Genomic DNA, 10,683 nt, shown 5'->3' with positions numbered 1-10,683 from the left:
TTTTTGCTATGAGCCAGTCCAAAACCTAAGTGTATCCATAATGTTTTCTAGAATTTTTGAAGGAAAGCTCTTGGGATTCCTCAATAATTTTTAAATGTCCTGAGACCAAGGTGTTTGGGAACAGTTGGATTAGAGTGTAGTTACTGCTGGACTGTACCAGGTATTCAAGCCTCTGTGGAATGACTTTTCTTTTACGACCCATTTTCCCAGACAGACCCTGCTGAAGACCCTGCTTTGACAGCCCTGCCTGGGTTCTGAGATGAGTTAAAGGATGATTTTTCTCAGTGATACAAAGCATAAAAGGGGCCTGCAGTGTCCTCAGTCTGTAGAAAGAGGGGTTGGACTGCCACTAAATGACCACTCCTAACATTCAGGAAGTGATTCTCTGCCTTTGCTAGCAATATCCTGTATGTAGAAAAGAAAGCAGAAGTACATTCTGTTACCCTTCCCACCCTCTGGAGATTGTCCACATAGTGACTCACTGTGGGAGTTTATGAAACTGAATCGTCTTTATCAAAGATTTTTTTTCTTTTTTGAGACAGACCGGCTAAAGTGCAGTGGCATTATCACAGCTCACAGCAACCTCAAACTCCTGGGCTCAAGAGATCCTCCTGCCTCAGCCTCCTGAGTAGCTGGGACTACAGGCGCATGCCAGGATGCCCGGCTAATTTTTTTTTGTATTTTTAGTAGAGACGGGGTCTCACTCTTGTTCAGGCTGCTCTGAGCTCCTGGCCTAAGCAATCCTCCCACCTCAGCCTCCCAGAGTGTTGGGATTACAGGTGTCAGCCACTGTGCCTGGCCTTTCTCAAAGATCTTTAAAAATAGCATTGATTCTCAACTGCCTAACTTACTGAGCAGTGTCTTTCCTGACACCATTGGCTAGACCTCATGGATGACCGGAAGACCCTTTCCTCCTCTGCTTCGTTCTAAAATGTCAGAAGACTTAGGATACGGTTCGGGTAAGCGGGCAGAGAAAGGAGAACTGCCTATACACTTTCGCACCAGCCCAGACTCGAAGACACGGACTCCCCGGCAAACGGAGCCACCACCCCCCTACCCCCCGCCCCCGGAGGACCTCAGGCCTTCCGCTACCTTGATCAGCCGCAGTATGTCACTGCAATCGGCGGCGGTGGCTGGGCGGATCATGAATTTAGCCATTTTCGTCTTTTGCTTTTCTTCCCTTTGCGGACCAGGCCCCTGTACTTGAACAACAGGAGGAGGTGGTTCCTCATTCGTTTCCCGGGAGCGTCCTCTTCTGAGTCAGGCCGGCACCATGACCCGGCGAACCTCGGCGAGTGACAGAAAAGTCTCAGGAGCTGCAATTAAGAGCTGCGCACTCCTCCAGTGGCCCGGCCCGGCTTTTTAGCGCGAAGAAGCCCCGCCCCGGCCGTGAGGCGGCGGCACCTCGTCCAATGAGGCCGCGGCCCCGCGGCGCACCGCCCCCTCCTCCCGGCACCGTTCTCTCATCCGGGCACGCGTGTGAACCCGGAGGGCACGAGCGGGGACGGTGAGGCGCGCGGTGGCGTTCTCTAGCGACGCCCTCTAGCGGGACCTCGCGGAACCTTCCCGGAAACCCGACCCGGGAGTCCGCGCGTCCCCTGGTAACCTTGCAAAAGTAAGAGGGGAGTTCCCTTTGTGGCCCCTGATCTTGCTGTTTCCTCCTTAGCCCATCAGGGAAGCAAACAAAGGAGGCCCACCTTTAGGAGATGGAAGAAGGATTAGAGGAGTGGTTCTCAAAGTGTAGTCCGGGAGACCCTACGGATCCCAAGATCCTTTCAGAGCCTCTGTTGCAAAACTAGTTTTATAATAATAGTGAGACGTTATTTGCCTTTTTCCGCGCTCTCACTGAAATTTTCCAGAGGTGACCTGGTGTGTGTGATGATGACATCGCTCTGAAATCTAAAGAAATGTGTGCTTGTATATTCTTGTGTTTTCTAGAATTTCCCAAGGTAAGCTATTTGGATTCCTTAATAATAGACATAATTTTTAGAGTTAACAAAATGTTTTCTTTCTTACTTATCTTTCTTTTTCTATTTTTTGTTTTATTTCTTTTTTACTTTTTTTACCTTCCTTTTTTCTTACTTTTTAACCTTCTGATTCCTTCTTAAATCTCTGATCTTCCTCTTGGAAGCACGTTCCTTCTGCCTGAGGTACATTCTTCATAATTTCCTTTTGTAAAGATCTGCTTTTATCAAACTTTCTCAGTTTTGCTTAGCTAAATGTGTCTTTAATTCATCGTAAAATTCTTTTTTTAGTCTTGAAATTCTTTTTTTTTTTTTTTTGAGACAGAGTCTCACTGTGTTGCCCGGGCTAGAGTGAGTGCCGTGGTGTCATCCTAGCTCACAGCAACCTCAAACTCCTGGGCTCAAGCGATCCTCCTGCCTCAGCCTCCCGAGTAGCTGGGACTACAGGCATGTGCCACCGTGCCCGGCTAGTTTTTTCTATATATTTTTAGTTGTCCAATTAATTTCTTTCTATTTTTAGTAGAGACAGGGTTTCGCTCTTGCTCAGGCTGGCCTCGAACTCCTGAGCTCAAACAATCCGCCCACCTCAGCCTCCCAGAGTGCTAGGATTACAGGCGTGAGCCGCCGCGCCCGGCCTTAAAATTCTTCAAGTATTCGTTTCACTGCTTATAGATTTTGAGGTTTGGAAATTTTTATTTCCTTTAGCTTTTTTTTCAACTAATGATGAATTTACCGGATGTATGATGACATCATCACTCTGGTGACTAAAAGAATGTGGGTGTGTATGCGTGTGTATGTGTGGTTTTTTTTTTTTTTTTGCTATGAGCCAGTCCAAAACCTAAGTGTATCCATAATGTTTTCTAGAATTTTTGAAGGAAAGCTCTTGGGATTCCTCAATAATTTTTAAATGTCCTGAGACCAAGGTGTTTGGGAACAGTTGGATTAGAGTGTAGTTACTGCTGGACTGTACCAGGTATTCAAGCCTCTGTGGAATGACTTTTCTTTTACGACCCATTTTCCCAGACAGACCCTGCTGAAGACCCTGCTTTGACAGCCCTGCCTGGGTTCTGAGATGAGTTAAAGGATGATTTTTCTCAGTGATACAAAGCATAAAAGGGGCCTGCAGTGTCCTCAGTCTGTAGAAAGAGGGGTTGGACTGCCACTAAATGACCACTCCTAACATTCAGGAAGTGATTCTCTGCCTTTGCTAGCAATATCCTGTATGTAGAAAAGAAAGCAGAAGTACATTCTGTTACCCTTCCCACCCTCTGGAGATTGTCCACATAGTGACTCACTGTGGGAGTTTATGAAACTGAATCGTCTTTATCAAAGATTTTTTTTCTTTTTTGAGACAGACCGGCTAAAGTGCAGTGGCATTATCACAGCTCACAGCAACCTCAAACTCCTGGGCTCAAGAGATCCTCCTGCCTCAGCCTCCTGAGTAGCTGGGACTACAGGCGCATGCCAGGATGCCCGGCTAATTTTTTTTTGTATTTTTAGTAGAGACGGGGTCTCACTCTTGTTCAGGCTGCTCTGAGCTCCTGGCCTAAGCAATCCTCCCACCTCAGCCTCCCAGAGTGTTGGGATTACAGGTGTCAGCCACTGTGCCTGGCCTTTCTCAAAGATCTTTAAAAATAGCATTGATTCTCAACTGCCTAACTTACTGAGCAGTGTCTTTCCTGACACCATTGGCTAGACCTCATGGATGACTGGAAGACCCTTTCCTCCTCTGCTTCGTTCTAAAATGTCAGAAGACTTAGGAGAGCTTGTTACAAATTTACTGGTAACAGTAAATTAGCTGTCCATGACTAAGCACTGATGATAGCTGCCTACGTGACGAAAAAACAAAGCCATTTTTTGTTTGGGTTGCTTAATTTTTTAGAATAGTGATTGTCTTATTAAAATGTATCATAATTGTTTCTATTTATTTTGCTTTTCCAGTTTAAGTTTTATGCTCTTATGCTTCGCCCTTAGGACAAGAAAAACCTATTCTGAAAAACAGATGGGTAACAAAAAGCCCATTGTGATTGTGTTCGTGCATGTGCAGAAGCCCAGAACCCTTAAGAAATTTGAATTTTCTTCATGGCAATGAATCAAATTATGCTTTTCCATTGTCCTGAGTAGATAGATGCAATGGATGACCAATATTACCCACTGTTGATACTGGAATTTGCATTTAAAACAGCATAAAAAGGGGATTAACTGCCTAGTATTTGGAAAACTTTTATTTGGTTAATGAGTCAACAGATTAACAAGTATTTATTGAGTCTCCTCCTTCTAGGTACTTGGAGATTATAAAGGATGACCAAGTTTTGAAACCAGCCCTCGGAGTATACAGTTTAATTTTAGAGACGTGTATGTGTGGTTTCCTACAACAGAATGTAATCTTTGTAAGAAAGAGAATCCCTATAACCAAGTAGGGGGAGAGTAGGAGGAAGAGAAATGGCCAAGGCAGTATCCTACGTGTTTGGCATTCATTATCTCATTTCATGCTTACAACTATCTTGTCAGGTAGCTAATGTTAGCTCCATCTTTACAGGTGAGAAAACCTGAGGTTCACAAAGGTTATAAAATTGTCAAAGCTAGGACATCAAAGCTAGAGCAATGAATGTTTATGAGTTGAGACTGGTTTTATTGGCCCAAGGGCCATTGTTCTCCACCATGAACATTTTTTATTTCAAGGTTTCACAAAGGTCAAGGCCCAAAAGGTTCTTTTTTTTTTTTTTGAGACAAGGTCTCTTCTCTGTTACCCTGGCTTGAGTGCAGTGGTGTCATCATAGCTTGCTGCAACCTCAAACTCCTGGGCTCAAGCGATCCTCCTACCTCAGCCTCCCAGGTAGCTGGGACTACAGGCACACACCACCATGCCCGGCTAATTTTTCTCTTTTTTTGTAGAGATGGGGTCTCGCTCTTGGCTCCGGCTGGTCTTGAACATCCAATCTTTCTACCGTTTCACTTGGATCAGGCCACCAGAAGGCAGTTATTTGAAAGCAAGCTGTCTTATACTATCCCTTTTGTATTAGTTATCTCCCGCCACGTAACAAATTACCACAAACTTAGTGGCTTAAAATAACACACGTTTATTATTGAAATTTCTGTGGATCAGGAGTCCAGGCATGGCTGCACTGGGTTTTCTGCTCGGGGTGTCAGCTACGCTGCATTCTCATGTGGAGGTGTGACCAAGGAACTTCCAACCTCACTCAAGTTGTTAATTTTGGCAGAATTCATTTCCTTGATTAAGGCCCTGGGCTTCTTGCTGGCTGTCAACTGGAGGCTGCCCTCAGCTCCTAGAGGCCACCTGCAGTTTCTAGAGGCTGCCTGCAGTTCCTTGCCATGTGGGCTTCCCAATATGGCCGTTTACTTCATCAAGCCAGCAAGGAGAATCTCTAGAATAGTCTGCTAGCAAGATAGAGTCTTTATTTTTTTATTGTGGTAAAAAAATCATAACATGAAATTTATCATCTTAACCATTTTTAAGTGTACAGAAGTGTTGACTAATATGCACATTGTTGTGTGACAGATCTCCAGAACTTTTTTCACTTGCAGAACTGAAACTCTACCCATTGAGCAATAACTCCCCATTTTCCGTTCTCCTTCAGCCCCTGGTAAACACAGTCTACTTTCTGTTTCTATGAGTTTGAACTACTTTTGTTACGTGATAGAAGTGGAATCATGCAGAATTTGTCTTTTTTTGGTGATTGGCTTATTTCACTTAGCATATTGTCCTCAAGGTTCATCCATGTTGTAGCATGGGGCAGGATTTCCTTCTTTTCTTAAAGGTTGTTTTGTGGTTTATTTTGCAACAGGTTCTTGATCTGTCGCCAGGGCTAAAGTGCGGTGGCGTCATCATAGCTCACTGTAACCTCAAACTCCTGGGCTCAAGCGATCCTCCTGCCTCAGACTCCCAAGTAGCTGGGACTACAGGCATGCGCCACCATGCCTGGCTAATTTTTTCTATTTTTTGTAACAATGGGGTCTTGCTATGTTGCTCAGGCTGGTCTTGAACTCCTGGCCTCAAACGATCCTCCCATCTTGCCTCGGCCTCCCAGAGTGCTAGGATTACAGGAATGAGCTGCCACCCCCGGCCTTAAGTTTATGTAGTATTCCATTGTATGGATATACCACATTTTCTTTATTCATTTGTTGATGGACATTTAGGTTGTTTCCATCTCTCGGCTATTGTGGATGCTGCTGCTATGAACATGGGTGTGCAAATATAACTTTGAATCCTATTTTCAATTTATATATATATATATATATACCCAGAAGTGGGATCACTAGATCATATGGTAGTTCAAATTTTAATTTTTTGAGGAATCTCTATACTGTTGTCCATAGCAGCTATACTGTTTTACATTCCCATCAATAGTGTACAAAGGTTCCAATTTCTCTACATCCTCACCAATAATCCTTGTTATTTTTTGTTTTTTTTTATAGTAGCCATCCTAATGGGTGTGAGGTGATATCTCATTGTGGTTTTAATTTGCATTTCTCCAATAATTAGTGGCGTTGAGCATCTTTTTATATGCTTGTTGGCCATTTGTATATTTGCTTTGGAGAAATGTTTGTTCTTCACCCATTTTTTTTCTAGTATATGTAATAGCTTTGACTTCACCCATTTTTTTTTTTTGGAAGGTCTTGTGCAATCAAAGGGAAGTTCATGATTGCATTTATTTATTTATTTATTTCTATTTCAGCATATTATGGGGGTATAAATGTTTAGGTTACGTATATTGCCCTTGCTCCCCCTCACCCCCCTAGTGAGAGCTTCAAGCGTGTCCATCCCCTAGACATTATGCATCGCACTCATTATGTATGTATATACCCATCCCCTCCTCCCCCCTCCCATCTGCCCAATACCTGATAAATGTTATTCCTATATGTGCACTTAGGTGTTGATCAGTGAAACCAATTTGCTGGTGAGTACATGTGGTGCTTATTTTTCCATTCTTGGGATACTTCACTTAGTAGAATGGGTTCCAGCTCTATCCAGGAAAATACAAGAGGTGCTGTATCACTATTGTTTCTTATAGCTGAATAGTACTCCATGGTATACATATAGCACATTTTATTAATCCGCTCATATATTGATGGGCACTAGGGTTGTTTCCATGTCTTTGCAATTGTGAATTGTGCTGCTTTAAACATTCGAGTGTAGGTGTCTTTTTTATAGAATGTCTTTTGTTCTTTTGGGTAGATGTTCAGTAATGGGATTGCTGGATCAAATGGTAAATCTACTTGTATCTCTTTAACGTATCTCCATATTGCTCTCCACAGAGGTTGCACTAGTTTGCAGTCCCGCCAGCAGTGTATGAGTGTGTCTATCTCTCCGCATCCACGGCAACATTTATTGTTTTGGGACTTTTTGATAAAGGCCATTCTCACTGGAGATAAGTGATATCTCATTGTGGTTTTGATTTACATTTTCCTGATGATTAGAGATGTTGAGCATTTTTTCATATGTTTTTTGGCCATTATTCTGTCTTCTGTTGAAACGTTTCTGTTCATGTCCTTTGCCCACTTTTTGATAGGGATGTTTGATTTTTTCTTGCTGATCTTCCTGAGTTCTAAATAGATTCTAGTTATCAGCCCTTTATCGGATGTATAGCATGCGAATATTTTCTCCCGTTCCATAGGTTGTCTGTTTGCTCTCGTGATAGTTTCTTTGGCTGTGCAGAAGCTTTTTAATTTGATCAGGTCCCATTTATTTATTTTTGTTGTTGCTGTGTTTGCCTTTGTATGTCTTCTTCATAAATTCTTTGCCTAGGCCAATATCTAGAAGAGTATTTCCAACGTTTTCCTCTAGAATTCTAATAGTTTCACTCCTTAGGTTTAAATCTGTTACCCACTGTGAGTTGATTTTTGTGAGAGGTGAAAGGCGTGGATCCTATTTCAGTCTTCTACATGTGGCTATCCAGTTTTCCCAGCACCATTTATTGAATAAGGATTTTTTTCCCCAGTGTATGTTTTTGTCTGCTTTGTCAAAGATTAGATGGCTATATGAGGCTGGTTTTTTATATCTGGACTTCACCCATTTTTTAATTGTGTTATTTTGTTGTTGAGTTGTAGGACTTCCTTATGTATTCTGGATATTAACTCCTTATCAGATATATGGTATGCAAATTTTTTTCTTCCATTTTATAGGTTGCTTTTTCACTCTGTTGTGTCTTTTGATGCACAAAAAGTTTTTAAGTTTGATGTAGTCCCATTTGTCTATATTTTGCTTTTGTTGCCTGCCAAGATAGAGTCTTACACAATGTAACATAATTGTAGGAATAATATCCTATCACCTATACTATTTTCTATTGGTTAGAATCAAGTCACAGGTTCTCCCCACACTCAAGGTCAGGGTATCACACAAAGCCATGGAGACAGGATCATGGAGGCCACCACAGAGTCTGTCTGCCACACATTTAAAGGGCAGTGAAGCCGGGCGCAGTGGCTCACGCCTGTAATCCTAGCTCTCTGGGAGGCTGAGGCGGGTGGATTGTTTGAGCTCAGGAGTTCGAGACCAGCCTGAGCAAGAGCGAGACCCCGTCTCTACCAAAAATAGAAAGAAATTAATTGGACAACTAAAAATATATACAAAAAACTAGCCGGGCATGGTGGCGCATGCCGGTAGTCCCAGCTACTCGGGAGACTGAGGCAGGAGGATCACTTGAGCCCAGGAGTTTGAGGTTGCTGTGAGCTAAGATGACGCCACGGCACTCTAGCCCGGGCAACACAGTGAGACTCTGTCTCAAAAAAAAAAAAAAAAAAAAAAAAAAAAGGCAGTGAAAACCTAATTTAAAAACAATTTTGTTAAAATTTATTTTTCCAGCGCACCACCACACCCAGCTTTGTACTTCCTAGTCAACATTTAACAAATATGTATTAAGGTCTGTTTCTCGGCAAGCATTGTACTTGGGTAGTGCCAAAATAAATATGGCATAGTACCTGCTGTCTGGGGACTTACACTTCAGTATTCTAAGCCCTTAAGGTTCTGGTTCTGGATGGAAGGATCCAACCTCCTGGACAGTTACAATCAGAACTGAGGGGCAGATACACAGTTTGTAAACCATTTAATGTGATGACCAACCTCCTCCAGGCAGCCCTACCCCCTCTCTGCCTACAACTCAGCTCAGGGATCAAGGCTTTAACTCCTCATAAATACTTAGAATATCTGAAAAGAGCAATCAACCATCTTTAGATCTCCTAAAGTATCAGCTCTTTGAATCTAGGTATGGATGTTACTCAATAAGAAGATAATAGAAAATAATTGCCTGTTAGTGCACAAAGTATAAGACACCCCCTCTTTTCCCTATGGCCTCTGGGTACATGCAATAGATTTTCAAGTTCAGAGTCCAGTTTAGTAATCTTTGCAGTATTTATAAACTGGCAATTAAATTTAACAGTGAATCCAGGAAAATGTAGGATGCTTCAAAGAAGGAAATGCAGTAGAGTACACTATACCCAAGCAGCCTTTGTTTGGCTTGAAGAACAAAGAACAGACCCATGTTCTGGCCCTGGTGTGAGTGGATATTTGGCATAGCATGCTGGCGGCAATAGAGGTTATTACCTGAGAACTTATTCTGAAGGTGGAGGATACAGGGGCAAATCATTCTTTTGGGGAGGATGATGGGAGTAGGAGAAGGGTGCGAGAAAATCAAAAGTGGACCCAGGACCATACGATTGAGAGAAGTGTAATACATTTTAAGGTCTTGTTACAAGATTAATTATAGGAGGGTGCTACAGCAGAGGAAGAGATGAGATATGCAGCTAGCATTTCTTAGTGCCTGCTATGAGTGATATGCCTTACTTGGCACTTTACAAATATGATTTCATTTTGTCTTAGTTACCATGTATTGTTACTTATTTTTTACATATATCCTACTTGCTCACCTAGATTCTATTAAATTAGGAAATATTTGTTATTATACTCTGAAAAAAAGAGATCAATTGTAAATTTCCATTCTAGAGCTTCAGGGAAAACTGGGAATAAAATCATCCATTTAAATAAAGTTGGTCTGGTTGAATATAATCTGGAAGCATAAGGGTTTTTTTTTCTTCAAAGCCCTCTAGCCTCTATAGTTGACATTTCTGTCCTCATTGAAGCATAGAATGTTAGTGATTCTCTAGTCCTAATTCCTCATCTAATAGCTAAGAAAACTGAAGCCCAGAGAGGGTAAAGTACTCATTCAAGGCCACACAGCTAGGAAATGGCAAATTGTTGACTAGAAACCTCATTCAAAAAATAAGAAAGTGACGGAGTCAGAAAGACAGCCGAGGTCTCCTGACTTTTAGTAAAGAAATCTGCTACACCAGCAGTCCCCAACCTTTTTGGCACCAGGGACCAGTTTCATGGAAGATAATTTTTCCACGGACTGGGGTGGGGGGGATGGTTTCGGATGATTCAAGCACGTTACATTTATTGTGCAGTCAAACCTCTCTGCTAATGATAATCTGTATTTGCAGCCACTCCCCAGCGCTATTATCACTGCCTCACCTCCACCTCAGATCATCAGGCATTAGATCCTCATAAGGAGTGCATGACCTAGATCCCTCGCATGTGAAGTTTACAGTAGGGTTTGAGCTCCTGTGAGAATCTAATGCTGCCACTGGTTTGACAGGAGGCAGAGCTCAGGCGGTGATGGGAGCAATGGGGAGCAGCTGTAAATACAGATGAAGCTTCACTCACTTGCCTGCTGCCCAACTCCTGCTGTGCGGCCCGTTTCCTAGC

General features: G+C 42.6%; 1 protein-coding gene across 1 annotated transcript in view; it reads right to left on the bottom strand.

Moving 5' to 3' along the window:
- SAT1 (spermidine/spermine N1-acetyltransferase 1) overlaps positions 1-1,435 on the bottom strand; it is a 4,047-nt gene extending 2,612 nt beyond the window's left edge. Inside the window, exon 1 of the mRNA XM_012656334.1 lies at positions 1,093-1,435. Coding sequence (XP_012511788.1) covers positions 1,093-1,158 — 66 coding nt within the window. The 5' untranslated portion in view covers positions 1,159-1,435. The remainder of the gene's footprint in view (positions 1-1,092) is intronic.
- Positions 1,436-10,683: the final 9,248 nt, after the last annotated feature.

The sequence above is a fragment of the Propithecus coquereli genome, unplaced genomic scaffold, assembly GCF_000956105.1.
Source record: "Propithecus coquereli isolate 6110/MARCELLA unplaced genomic scaffold, Pcoq_1.0 Scaffold50, whole genome shotgun sequence".
Classification (NCBI taxonomy): domain Eukaryota; kingdom Metazoa; phylum Chordata; class Mammalia; order Primates; family Indriidae; genus Propithecus; species Propithecus coquereli.
Note: the sequence above shows the minus strand (reverse complement) of the source record. Positions and strands in the feature narration are given on the sequence as shown.